At 37.5% G+C, this 15000-nt stretch overlaps 1 protein-coding gene across 5 annotated transcripts in view; it reads left to right on the top strand.

The window, feature by feature from the left end:
- TNIK (TRAF2 and NCK interacting kinase) overlaps positions 1-15000 on the top strand; it is a 412416-nt gene that overhangs the window by 269856 nt on the left and 127560 nt on the right. For all 5 annotated transcript variants that reach the window (XM_081235887.1, XM_081235886.1, XM_081235888.1 and 2 more), the window contains exons 5-7: positions 8573-8683; positions 12133-12223; positions 14800-14930. In XM_081235887.1, the coding sequence (XP_081092013.1) occupies positions 8573-8683; positions 12133-12223; positions 14800-14930 (333 nt within the window). The remainder of the gene's footprint in view (positions 1-8572; positions 8684-12132; positions 12224-14799; positions 14931-15000) is intronic.

Here is a 15000-nt window from a genome sequence, read left to right as displayed (position 1 = left end):
CGCTCCCACTCCAATTGCACAAGAGGCCCATCACTGCCTGCTGTCTTCCATGCACGCTCCACTTCATGCACTGACATTGCTTGTCCACACCCCATGTAAGATCATCTGGGAATGAGATACTGGGATGAACCAAGATGTCTTTCAATCACCAATGGGGGATCCTTTCTAGAATCTGCAGTGATGTTAGCCACAGCCCCCGAAATCCAAGTTTCTTATAGTTTGGATTTACATTGCTGTAGCATCTTGGTTTGGCAAAAAGCATGCCTACTAACATTTTTGGTTGTCTTAAGATTGAAATGTAAGGTGCTACAGATAGCACCATTAAAAATCCAACCACCTGTAGCTGAGTCTCCTGAACAGTTCATTGAAATTTACTCTTTTCTTAGTTCCATGCATCAGAAATGAGGCTTTCGTAGGGCAGAGGGGGTTAATTAGTGTTTGATAATTTTATTACTAAAGAATTCTCTTCCTTCATATATACAGCCTAGGTCACTTGTCTGGAGAAGTGATTGAATCTTACTATTTGTGAGTAGAAATTTGTAAAGGCTGAATTTGGTAAATATAGAAGCGTGCCTGAAATAGTAGGAGGAGGGATTGTAAACAGGCTCCCAGTCTTGGAGCTGCCCCATTGCATGACCCGTAGAGACAATGTAAGTTGCTTACATACAAACACAGAGCTAAAGCTACACCTGATTTAATAGTTTGCAACTGGGCTTGAGTTCAGCTTTTATGGAGTCATTTTTATGAATGAATGGGTGATTAATTCTTGTCACAGGACAAGAATGTGAAAATGATTTCTTCTTTTATCCCAATAAATTTCATTTGAACTGTGCTTAAACTGCTTTTCACCTTAGCAGAAGGAAGACTTTATATATGCTTACAGTTACTCTGCTAATGGTCTACACAACCCTCTGGTTCCTATTCTAGATTAATTTTGAGCCAAAGCCAATATGCCTGTTTGTGTTGCACTTCTCAAACTTCTCAACTACCAAGTTTCTTAGTCCTAAGTCCTCTAAAGCCAGTGTTGCTTTTACTTTTCCTATTTTTAACTTTCCTGAAAACTTGCTCCCCTATCCCCACCCCAAATTCTTCTAAAACTAGCCTTTAAGGTTAGTTTCTATGATTGAGTCCATGACTCAAGTGGACATGTGGTGATTTATCCCTAACAGGAAATACCCTCCAGAAGATCTTGCATGCATACTGAGAAATTGGAGCACCAGGTACCAAATCCAAGAGGCAGCTAACTTCTCTTTCTTTGAATGCTGTCATGCGGACTCTAAGATGGCTCTCTCCTTAGACATGGGCGACTACCGAGTATTTCTAGTTGTCCTTTGAGCAGGCTTCTTGTTGCTAAAAATACCAGCTGGCTTAGTAGATTCAAACTGTGATTGTCATTCTCAACATATAAAGTTGTTCATATCCAGAAACTTTATTGACAAACCCTGAGACTTCACATCCTTGGGGCTCATCTTTTTATGTTTGGAAGACTTAGAATTTGTGGGACTTAGAATTTGTGGTTATAAGCATTCTGTTTTCAAGTCCAAGAATATAATTCAGAAGCCAAAGGAGTTTTTGTTTCCCCAAATACATGCTAGTTTAAAAATGAATGCAAGGGACTTCCCTGGTGGTGCAGTGGTTAAGAATCTGCCTGCCAGTGCAGGGGACACAGGTTCGATCCCTGGTCTAGGAAGATCCCACATGCCGTGGAGCAACTAAGCCCGTGCGCAACAAATACTGAGCCTGCACTTTAGAGCCCGCGAGCCACAACTACTGAGCCCGCGTGCCACAACTACTGAAACCCGTTCACCGAGAGCCCGTGCTCCGCAACAAGAGAAGCCACTGCAATGAGAAGCCCACACACGGCAAGGAAGAGTAACCCCTGCTCACTGCAACTAGAGAAAGCCCGCATGCAGCAACAAAGACCTAACTCAGCCAAAAATAAATAAATAAAAATAAACAAATAAATAAAAATTTTAAAAATTAATAAAAATGAATGTAAAAGCCAGTATAGGTTGCTTTTCCAAATTTGAAATTCCCCACAGTTTTGCTTTACCTTTGCATCAGTTAACTGAAATGATAAATGTATACCCACCAATTTTTGTACTTCCATACACACATTTTATATTGTGCAACTTAAACTACCTTTGGCAAATGAAGCAGCATTCTGTAACAAAGTACTGAGTTTGGGTTTTGTTACCACCTTCATAAATCATGCAGATGGGATCTTTGGCTATTCCCAGCTACACATGATAAAAATATCCTGTGCCTTGCTGATGTTTCTGGACCTTCAAGGTCAATAGGCTGATCCTTTGCAGACTTGTGAATTCTTGGAAGTTAATCTTTCCTCTCCTTTTCTTAGATTGCCCCTGCAATTGCTTGGTGGAGACTTCTTTCATCTTAGGTCGACCTTCATCCTCCCTCTCCCTCCTCTTCCTCACCCCTGTCCCCCACTCCTCCTTTTACTATAAAAGAGAAGGAATCTGTTAGTAGTCATTTTTCCTGTGGGTGACTGACTAGTGACATTTGGGGGGAATATGTTCTTGTCAAGATATTCTAGGCTAGTCCTGCAGTTTTAAAATACCTTAAAGCTTTGTTTCTTGTTATAGGAACTTAAAACCAATTAACTAGCAAGTGAGTGAATACTATAGGGACCCCAGAAATCATCCTAAGCCTCTTAGGCTGGCTCTGCGAATAAACCTTTTAAAATTCTTTCAGAGGTGACTCGCGTTGGAAAAAGCAAGTTAGAAGTGACCACATCTGCTGATTCCAAACCCATGCCCCTCCCGGTTAAGGGGTAACCTCAGGGAAGACTCACCTAGTGCTTCTGGGACTCCTTCTGGGATCAGCTGAAGCCAGAGACTCTTTTCTTTTCTTTTTTTTATTAATTTTTATTGGAGTATAGTTGCTTTACAATGTTGTGTTGGTTTCTATTGTGCAGCAAAGTGAATCACGTATACATAAACATAGATCCCCTCTTTTTTTGGATTTCCTTCCCATTTAGGTCACCACAGAGCACTGAGTAGAGTTCCCTGTGCTATACAGGAGGTTCTCATTAGTTAGCTCTTTTAGACATAGTAGTGTATATATGTCAATCCCAATTTCCCAATCAAAGACCCTTTTCTTAAATACCGTCCTGAAGGAGGGGGAAAGCACAGGAGGGCATAATAAGTACCCCCTTACCCCACAACCTCTAAGAGAAAACATCCTGCTCATCAGACAAAAGTATGTGATAAACAACCATGCAAATTGTGAAATATGTTAGAAGCCTTTGTTTTTAAAAATTAACCATTTTAATTTAGGTAGAAATAGCTACCCACATTCAACAATCCAGGCGACCTTTTCCCTAACAGTTGGGTTGCACTACACACTGTGCTGCTTTTTAAATATTTCCACCTTGACAAGGTTCCAGGTCCAGCCCAGGCCCAGCCCCCATCGTGCCTGAGCGCAGTTCTGTCCTCACTTTAACTTAACCTGCCTCCTTTCTTCCCAAGGGACATGCATGTGTATTTTCATTTTCTGACCCAGTTATGTAGGTGATATGGAATGAGAATTTCAAATATAAGATTCTCTTTAAACCTCTTACACCCTCTTCCAACCCTCCAAATAAAAAGATCCAGTGTTTGAGGATGCACTGCTGTGTCTTCTTGCTGTGTGATACAAGCTTGAGAAAAAGACATGTGTGCTTGGTACTCTTTCATTAACAGAAGTTTTAGAAACACATGTGCACCGTGCCCTTTATAGGTGCTCTTTCAGCCATCTCCTCACCATCCAAGTGAAGTGGACCTTGGGGAGCTATTAATGCTATCTTCCAAGTTGGAAACTTTTTTTTTTAATAAATGCAAACAGGCCAAAGAATAGATAAGTAATAGAGTTTGAAATTTCTGGCTACCAGAGGCATTCCATTCTGTAGAACACAGTGTTCACATCACACATATAAGGCTGATGCTTTTATTTTGTTTTAATAGTGATGGTGGCGGGGTGCTGAGCCCAGCGGAGTGAGGGAGCGTGCCCAAGTTCATACAGCTAGTACTCGAGAAAGAATGATGCTTTCAACCCTACCCTAGTTACTTAACGAGTATATATACCATGGATAAGGCTGCAGACCATAACTAACCTTCATTTCCAAATAAATAAAGAAAAGGGAATTGAGGAGAAGGAGAATGAATGAAACGATAAGTGCAAATCACTCAGCCCAGTGCCTGGCACACGGTAACTTCTCAGTAAATGTTAGCAAGCATTGTTGCCCCAGTGTCAACTCTTTGAGGACTTTCTTTCAGGAAGAATATTAATGATGCATTATTTCTTGCTTGTGAGATGTGAAGTTATTGACTTATCACTGCTGGGCTTGGCATGTTGAGCCCTGTTTCTGTTTATTAATGTGATGAGGTAACTCGTGGTGAGGGAGTGTCCCCGCTGTGTGGTGGCAGTAATTATCAGTGTTGCTGTAAGGCTGCAGGAACCGATTGCTGGCAAAGGCTGGTTTCTTTCTTTCTTTTTCTTTAAAAAAAAATCCCATTACATAATTTAACAATCATTTTGTTCCGTAGTGAGATGAAAAGAACTTAGCAGCCTTCAGCTGGAGCTGAATGGAGAAGCAAATTATAGAAACCACTGACATTAGTGCCTGGCTAGAGCAGGATTGTTTCCTACTGAATATTTGAAAGTATTTTGTCCAATCTAATTTTGAAAGACTGGAGTCACTGGGCTTCCACTGCTTTCCTTGGGAACTATAATTATGTGGCTAATAGAGCTCAATGGTGGGACATTTTCTTCAGCTGATACAGGAGCAATGGATGCACTTGTAGGAGGTCTGGTCGCTGTGTTTTTCAAGATAGGATTTGGAGAAGGGGCACACACATGTTTTGCTCACTTGAGAAAATGTTCTTTTCTTTCTACCCAAAGTTGTTTCTTTGGTCCATCCTGCTGCTGTTAAACCACAATTTACATAACTGAGATTTTCTTTAACTTTGTATTTATATATCGAGAATCCCCAAAGTACACAAAAGTAGACAGAAGAGTATAATGTGCCCAAAACTAGCCCCAACAGTCATCCAACCAGTAGTCAATCCTGCCCCATCTACACAGCCATCTACTTCCTCCCTTCTATTATTTTGAAACAAATCTCATCATCTTTAAAAAAAAAACTTCTGGTAAAATACACATAGCTTGAAATTTACCATTTTAATAATTTTAAAGTGTATAATTCAGTGGGATTAAGTATACAATGTTGTGCAAACATCACCTCTGTCTAGTTCTAGAACATTTTCATCACCCCAAAAGGAAACTCTGTACCCGTTAAGCTGGAACTCCCATTCTTCCCTCCACCTGGAAACCACTAATCTGCTTTCTGTCTCTGTGTATTTGCCTATTCTGGATATTTCATATAAACGGATTCATACAATATTTAGCATTTTTCCTCTGGCTTATTTCAGTTAGCATAATGTTTTCAAGGTTCATCCAATGTTGTATCATGCATCAGTACTTCATTCCTTTTCACAGCTGATAATACTCTATTGTATGGCTATACCACATTTTATTTATTCATCTGATAATAGACAGTTTGGTTAATTCCACCTTTTGTCTGTTGTGAACAGTGCTGCTTTGAACATTCATATGCAAGTTTTTGTCTGGACACCTGTTTTCAATTTTGGGGGGTATATACCTAGAAGTGGAATTGCTAGGTCATGTGGTATTTCTATGTTTTAACTTATTGAGGAACCATCAGTTTGTCTCAGTTTACATTCCCTCCAGCAATATAGGAGGGTTCCAATTTCTCCACATTTTGCCAGCATATTATTTTCTGCTTTTCTTTTTTTTTTAAATTACAGTCATCCTAGAAGGTGTGGAGTGATATCTCATTCTGCTTTTGACTCACGTTTTCCTAACGACTATTGATGTGGAACATTGTTAGCTATTTGTATATATTCTTCGGAGGAATGTCTATTCAAGTGTTTTGCCTGTTTTTAAATTGTGTTGTTTATATTTTTGTTGTTGAGTTGTAAGTGTTCTTTATACAATCTGGATACTAGACCCTTATTAGATATTGTCATTTCACTCTCTTGATAGTATCCTTCAATGCACAAAATTTTTAATGTTGATGAAATCCAATGTATCTCTTTCTTTTGTTGTTTGTGCTTTTGCTGTCTTAGTTAAGAAACCATTGCCAAGTCCAAGGTCATGAAAATTTACCCCATGTTCTCTCCTAAGAGTTTTACAGTTGTAGCTCTTATAGTTAGGTCTTTGATCCATTTTGAGATATTTTTTGTATGTGGCATGAGGTAAGGGTTCAACACCATTCTTTCACATGTGGATATCCAGTTGACCCAGCACTATTTGTAGAAGAAACTATCATCATATCGTTTTATCCATAGTACTCCAGTATGTTTGTCTAAAATATAGGACTATTTTTTTCACATATCCACAGTAGTATTATCACACTTAAAAAATGTCAACCACATTTCCTTAGTGTCAGCAAATATCTAGACTGTAGACTGTCTCAAAAATTTTAGCAACATTAAAAAAAAAATCAGTATCCAGATATGTTGCATCCATTGCAATTTGTCGATATATCTTTTTAAATGTTTTAAAATCTACAGATTTCCCCTCCATCTCTCTTTATCTTTCTTGATATATATTTGTTGAAGCAAATGGGCCATTTACGCTGTGGAGTTTTTTATTCTACGTTTTGTTGATTATATCCCCATGATGTAACATGCTCCTCAGTCCTCTGAATTTCCTGTAAATTGGTAACTGGAAGTAGAGGCTTGATCAGATTTAGTTTTGGGTTTTTGTTCTGTTTAGTTTTATTGTTTTTGGCAAGACTACTCCTGAGGTGATGTTGTGTTATTCTAATCAAGAAGCAAATCATAACTGGTTCTTTCTTTTTTTTTTTTTTTTTTTAATGTTAGCAGCCACTGATCATCAGTGCCTAAATCCACTAGTTTATTAGAGGTTGTGAGATAATGATATTCTAATTCTATTATGTCTTCTTCAGTTTTTAGATGGAATATTTGTTTTTTGTGAAGAGAAGTTTTACCTCTTTTATTATTTAATCACTGTGGTAAAACTTGTATAAGAAAGGCAGTGTAAATTCTTCATTCTTTCCCTTTATCTACCAGTCTCAATATAAGAAGTTGGTTCTTCGTTTTCTTCAAACAGCGCCAATTATATTCTTTTTAAGGGGTGTCTTTATTAATGCATTTAGTTCAGCATATTTAATGTGTTTCAAGATATTGCAGTTTTTATTCTTACTGATGCTCAAATTATCCCATCTTTGGCCAGTGAGACCTCTTAAAGTTGATTCCTCAGTCCTAACATGATATTGTAGTCTTTGATAGCTTCCTGGCTCTCATATATGGTAATTTTACAACTCTTCCTGGGTTGGAACGAGGTCTATTGTGACATTTTCAAATTTCCTTACAAAAGCTCCTGATCAGTCTCCAGCGGTACTCTGGAGAGGATTGGAGGGTTTCATTACCCTTTGTAAAATCATAAGAAGATAAATCAGAACAGACATTAGAAACTCATTCAGGAAACTCATTTCATGAGTTTTTATTGTTTCAGCCAGACATGCAGAAAAAAAAGGGAACATTATTTCTGCCCAAAGATTTTACAGCCTGATGGGGTATCTTTTAGGACCTGGTGACATGGTGCTGAGGTTAGGAATGTAGGTTTGGACAAAGCCAAAACCATCAATGTGATTTCATTATGGCCCCATTTTAGTTCTGTTTCTAGTGTCAAATCAGAGATTGATTGCTAGTCATTCTAAGTTATTGTCACAAAAAGATGACTTTTGTGGCAGACTTTTTGAAGAAGAGGGAGAATGTATGGAAACGGATGTGTTTCTCTAAACCTAGAAAATGAATGTAAAAGCAAATGGATAGCTTTTCCTCTTCTAGTCTCTACTCCTCCATTAACTAAGGGAGATGTTCATTTTCTGCCTATTTTATAAAGTTGCTGAGTACTGTCATGAGTTTATATTTATAGAGAACTTGGAGCTTTGGGGATGAAAAGTGCTAAATTAGGGCTTATTGTTTATTGAATTTATTTGATATGTCCAGCCTCCTGGGAACATTTGCTGAAGTTAATTAAAAGCAGATAGTCCTCACTCTGACAGCTTACAGTGCCACTTACAAGCCAATAACATAAACAGTGTGCACTTGAATTGTTCTGACTTGGGATTGCCTAGACAACCACAACTCTTTCAGACAGGGGAATGATGCTACTTTTATAGGAAAGATGAGTTTGACCATTGGATAAAAACACAGGGATATTCTCAACTACATTTGTACCACCTAATTGCCCTCATTTAAAACAAATACTTAGAATATGAAGATTTTCCTAGTTTTCCAGCTATAATTTTCAGGTTGGAAAATTAAAAATAATCTTTCCTTTCTTTCATTTTGGGAAAAAAATAAGATAAAAATTTATGTTTTATATATCATTTTATGGTCGCTTTTTCTTTGCAGGAAAGGCATTCCAAAGCATCCAGGTGGGACACCTTATGCTTTCTTAACTCATTGGAAGCCGTGAAGTGTAATGATAACAATGGCATGTTTGCTTCCTTTGCCAGTTGGTGATGGAGTTTTGTGGTGCTGGCTCTGTCACTGACCTGATCAAGAACACGAAAGGTAACACGTTGAAGGAAGAGTGGATCGCGTACATCTGCAGGGAGATCTTACGAGTAAGTGACAACACGGGATACCTTGGGAGGTGTTGAACTTTGCACTGACCTTCCACTAATTTGTAAACGTGTTGGAAACCTCCTTAGAGCTTTATTCTGACAGTGTTGGTGGCAGTGGTAGTGTGTTGTGGTCTGCTATAATGGAAGTGAGAGCCATTCTGAATAGGCGTGTGCACTCTCATTTGGAGGGTTAATTGGGTGATTTCTCTTAACCTGGGATTCATTTCCTATGGGGCTTCCAATTGGAAATCTGATTTTAGATGACAGAGATAGTGTCCCACTTAAGAAATGGATTGTTTAGGGATATTTTGATCACTCATTTGAGTTTTCCATTTGTGAAAGTTTATAACTAATTTAAGGCTCGTGTGACTTTAGCCATTTTAGTACATATAACCTAGTTTAATTGATTTTACCTTAAAAATATTCTTTGAGACAATATCTAAAACCAGTCAAGACAGTGGACAAGAATGTGCCCATTTGCCCAGTTTTGCCCACAAATCCCACAATCAGACAATCTAGACAATAGTGTCACATATTTTCTGAGTTCACTTCAGGGAGAAAGGAGGTAATTGGTCGTATTTTAGTTTGTTCAGATTAGTTTAATTATCTCTTGCTACTAATAAGGAGGCTATTATATGTCCACTGAGCATTCTTACTAGATCTGCTTGGCAGCTATTTATTTATTTATTTATTTATTTACTCTGCCTTCTTAGTATAAGGGAACAAAAGGTAAAACAGTTTGCATGATGTGTCCAAGATGTGCCTTTGAGAGACAGATTATGTGCTGGGGAAGAAAGGAAAGGAGGGAGGGAGGGAGGAAGGCATTACAAAATTATGTTTATCCCTTTAATTCAACCCACATTAGGAAAAAAACCAAATAGAAAATGAAATTTTAAAATGATAACACTTGTATTAGCATAAAAATTCAAACACTTAAAAATAAATGTACAGAAACATGTGAGTGATTTCTACACTGGAAACTACAAAATATTACAGACAAATTAAAGAAGACATTAACAAATAGAGGTATATATACTGTTTCATGAATTAGAATGCTCAATATTATAATGATGTTATTTCTCCCTCATCTGATCCTTGGTATCATTAAACTGCCTATCAAAATCCTTCTAGGTACATTTGTCGATCTTGACAAGCTGATTTTTAAAACATTGTATGGAAATACAAAAGGCCAAGAATAGCCAAGGCAATTTTGAGGAACAAAGCTGAAGTATTTATGCTGCCAGTTACCAGGACTTATTATAAAGCTGCTAAGTAATTTAAACAGAGTGGTATTGTCACAAGAATAGACAATGGCCAATGAAACAGAATGGAGAGTCCATGAACAGACCCACTCATACGGACACCTGATTTGTGACAAAAGCAAGTGCTGCAACACTTGGGGAAAGGGTCTTTTAATCAGTAAATAGTGCTTGATCAATTGAATATCCATATAAAAACATGAAGCTTATACCTGCTTTGTATCATATTTAAAAATTAATTCCAGGTGGATTATGGTTATAAGTACAAAAGATATAAAAAATAAAGCTCTTAAGAGAAAACATAGGATAATACCTCCATGGTTTGGAGTAGGCAAAAAAGATTTCTCAGAGCACAAAACAAAATTTGAGGGAAAAACAATGAGGTATGCTTGCTGAACTCCTTCAAGTCTGACATGTATCTCCAAGTATTGATGTGCCATTGTGTAAAGTTAATTTGGATTTCTGATGTAGAATTTTACTCATTCAGGAAAGCATGATAGATTATTTAGTCATCCAGACCACCCCATGGGTGCCAAGAATCTACTGAGTCTCCAGGGCTGGTTCTGCCCACTCTGGCTTTCTGCACTCCTGGGTAACCCTACTGGGGATCAGTCATGTGATCTCCAGGGTTCTAAAAACAGCAAGGATGTTTCACCCCATGAGTATCTCTCAATAGCTGGTTTTAAAACATGTGAAAACATGGTTTTCTTCCTTCCTCCAATATGTTCTCCCAAATGATAATACTGGTATTTGAGATATAGTGACTCATTGGAAGGGACATTTGATCACCCAAAGGTCCCTAGCCGCAAGAAGTTTTAGAGAAGACCCTCCATGCATTTTATGATCTCATTAAATACAACCTTTGGCTCACTTACGTGCTGTGGTATCTGCTTCCAGCCACTTTGATGGTAAAAGAAGGAAATGGATCTTCAGTCCCTCTTTTAAGGATTCATGGAGTGGTAATACACTGTGAAAACTATACATTTTAATCTATTTGATGCCTACCTCAAGCCAAATCGACTAGATAAAAAAGGTGATTTTATAAGACCCAAACTAGTGCCTCAAACTGTCCTGTCTTATGGTTTATGTTTACTGATATTCCTAAACACAAACATGGATCTTTTGGGGCATTCATATTCTCATGCTGAATTTTCTCAACAAAAGGGGATTCAGATATCTAGTTTTTTTTTCTTTTCTTTTTGTTTCAACTTCATCTTTCATACCATGGTTTTGTTATTGTGGAGAAAAAATTAAAACTACAGAAAATCATAAAGAAAAAACAACAACACTTGGGTATCCAATACCTTGAATTAACAAGTGTTAGCATAACATGATTTACTTCAGTACTACATTTTTAGATTCTTTTAGGTTACAGTTTATCTGAGAAACATGAGACCACCTTAGAACAAGTCTGTAGGTTTTCGAGCCCACACCACAAAAAAAAAACCCAAAATCAGACTAATACATGGAGAAATGGAACACAATCAGGTTGAGATGTCACTGAATAATTATTTCACATAATGAGCACAAAGTCACAAATATAAAGCACTAAAAATGGCAGTGATGAACATTAACAAAGGAAATAGAAGTTGGCTGTTTTCCTTTTTTAATGTGAGATATTGGCTAAAGCCAATGGGAAATTTCTTGGCTGGTCTGAGTAATATTTTATTGTGCTTAATTCGAATTGTATAATAACTTTTAAATTCAAAAATTGCACCAAAAAAGTGGAGGGCAACTTTTAACTTTTAAATTCAAAAACTGCACAAAAAAGTGGAGGCTTCAGTTAAATCAGATTTCTGTATAGACTCTGTAGATATTACTGTTACCAACTGGCAAATATAGGTGGTCCTTCACAGTACTGTTAGCTGAAACATGTGCATGTTGAAACCGTGTCATGGCCTGTGTGGTCTCTTGTTACCTGAGATAAAAGCTGATATGCAAGCATTTCATTTAACACCGTGCCAGGCATTGCAATGACCACCTGTATATTTCAGTTTATATTGATCATTGCCTGAAGTTTAGAACAAACATTGTGCTCCATTTAGAATTATGACCACATGAAAGATATAAATAAAATAATGAAAGTATCTCTGGGTGAGTTTAAATTTTTTTGATCATTAACATCCAAAATAATTTTTTACCTCTGGATTTATATTCCTATTAACCCTTCTCAACTCTCCTTCGTTCCAGGGGCTGAGTCACCTGCACCAGCATAAAGTGATTCATCGAGATATTAAAGGGCAAAATGTCTTGCTGACTGAAAATGCAGAAGTTAAACTAGGTAAGAACAGAATCCAGTGAGCCTAGGGATTGCAGAAAATGATAGGATTGTTTCAGCTGTTTTTTTTTTTTTTTAAATAATGAATGTAAAGTTGTCACTGTGGATTTGGAGGTCATTGTACCTAGAATAGAAAGGAAAATGTTTCTTTGCTATTAAAAAAGAAAACATTTTCTAGGGCTTCCCTGGTGGCGCAGTGGTTGAGGGTCCGCCTGCCGATATAGGGGACGCGGGTTCGTGCCCCGGTCCGGGAAGATCCCACATGCCATGGAGCGACTGGGCCCATGAGCCATGGCCACTGAGCCTGCGCGTCCGGAGCCTGTGCTCTGCGGCAGGAGAGGCCGCGACAGTGAGAGGCCCGCGTACCGCAAAAAAAAAAACATTTTCTAAAAGCACTTTGAGGAGTGAATTGGTATACAATATGGTAAGCAGATCCATGTGCTTAATCGGTGTGTAGAAACAACTGAGTTTGTTTTTTTAAGCAAAGACCCTTTAGATTAGAAGTGACTGACCTTGGAATGGTTTCCCCTATCTCACAGTTTGTTTATATTGTTGCTGCTATAACAGACAATGATGAAATTTTTTTAATTAAAAATATCCACAGTTAGACATTCATTATTTAGAAAAATGAATTCCTGCTATATTCCCATATGTTTTAAGTTATATTTACATCGATTTCATTATTATCTAGGGCACCTGTACAAAATGGATGCTCAGTATTCTACTTCACGTGCATACTAATTATCCCACTTCCATCTGTAGAGTTATCAGTGAGGGAACCCTTTTCTCTGGTCTATTAGAGCCCTTCCCACAATAAGTCTGGGATTATCCAGATAAGGTAGAGAATCTCCACACGCATTTGACTACTTGATGTATATGAGTAAGAGCATAGATTGACAAATACTCTATAGGATATACAATTTGTTTCCTACAAAAGAATCACTGTCCATATTATAGTTCATTTTCAAAGAGATTTAAATGTCTCCTATGGTTATATCCCAAACACTTGCTCTTGCCTTTTTTGTTAAAATATACAATTTCTGTTTTTTTCTTAGTTAGAATTTGGGGCCAAAATTTCATCTCATGAATATTCCCTTTTAAAACAAAAGCATACATTAGGTAGGGAAAGCAGTTATATATGTACTGACTACATAAGCTATCCTCAGAATATTCACTCATCACTAATTAACAGTTACTTGTTGAGAGAATATTATATGCCAGGTCCTGTACAAAATGCTTTTAGGTAGATTATTTCACTTAAACATCAGAATAACACCATGTGAATCTCATCATCCTCATTTCATGGATTCGGAAAATGAAGCTCAAAGAGGTTGATCTAGTAGCCCTAGGTTGCATCACTAATAAGTGTCAGAAATGAGATGCAAATTTAGGCAGTCTGACTCCAGAAACTTAGCTGTTAACTACTTTCTTTGCATCCTCTAAATACTATCCTTTATGGCCCAAGCTTGACTTTTATTTAACACCTCTTTTTGGCCCCCTATGTAGCCCTGATGTAACCATATATAACCCCCTGTGCTTTTCTCATTGGTACGCTTTATCCATTTATACATGAAGTTTAAAAGTATACATTCACTAGAGATTATCATACTAATGAAGTAAGTCAGACAGAGAAGGACAAATATCGTATGATATCACTTATATGTGGAATCTAAAAACATGATACAAATGAACTTATTTGCAAAACAGAAACAGACTCACAGACATAGGAAAAAACTTATGGTTATCAAAGGGGAAAGGTTGGGGGGAGGGATAAATTAGGAGGTTGGGATTAACATATACACACTACTACATATAAAATAGATAATCAGCAAGGACCTACTGTATAGCACAAGGAACTCTAGTCAGTACTCTGTGATAACCTATATGGGAAAAGAATCTGAAAAAGAATAGATATATGTATATGTATAACTGAATCACTTTGCTGTACACCTGAAACTAACACAACACTGTAAATCAACTATACTCCAATATAAAATAAAAATTTTTTTAAATATATACATTCACAATAGTGAAAAGGAAGAAGCAACCTGAGTGTCCAACAGATGAATGGATAAACACATTGTGGCACCTACATACAATAGACTATTATTCGGTCTTCAAAAATTCAGAAGGAAATTCTGATGCGTGCTGCAACATGCATTAACCTTGAGGCTATTATGTTAGGTGAAATAATCTAGTCTTCAAAAGACTAATACTGTATGATTCCACTTATATGATGTATCTGTAGTAGTCAGATCCATAGAGACATAAAGTAGAATGGTGCTTTCCTGGGCCTGGAGGCCCGGCGGGGTGGGGAGGTGGGGAGAAAGAGAAGTTAATGTTTAATGGCTACAGAGTTTCAGTTGAGGAAGATGAAAAAGTTCTGGAGTTGGATGGTGGTTATAGTTGCACAACAATGTGAATGTACTTAATACCACAAAACTGTCCACTAGAAAGTTCTTAAAATAGTAAATTTTATGTTATGTATATTTTACCACAGTAAAAAAAATACACATTCATTTTATCACTGTGTAAGACCTTAGATGATAGACTTTATTCACTTGTCTTCCCTTAACTAGTGGACTTTGGAGTCAGTGCCCAGCTCGATCGAACAGTGGGCAGGAGGAATACCTTCATCGGGACGCCCTACTGGATGGCTCCAGAAGTTATTGCCTGTGACGAAAACCCAGATGCCACATATGATTTCAAGGTATGACTTCTTACTTCTTCATTACGTTTCAAAGTGTGCCTAAATCTCACCCTAAGACTGGTAGAGAATT

Source organism: Mesoplodon bidens (assembly GCF_964165515.1).
Source record: "Mesoplodon bidens genome assembly, chromosome: 5".
In the NCBI taxonomy this organism is placed as follows: domain Eukaryota; kingdom Metazoa; phylum Chordata; class Mammalia; order Artiodactyla; family Ziphiidae; genus Mesoplodon; species Mesoplodon bidens.
The sequence above is the reverse complement of the archived record's forward strand: the minus strand, read 5'-3'. Positions and strand labels throughout refer to the sequence as shown.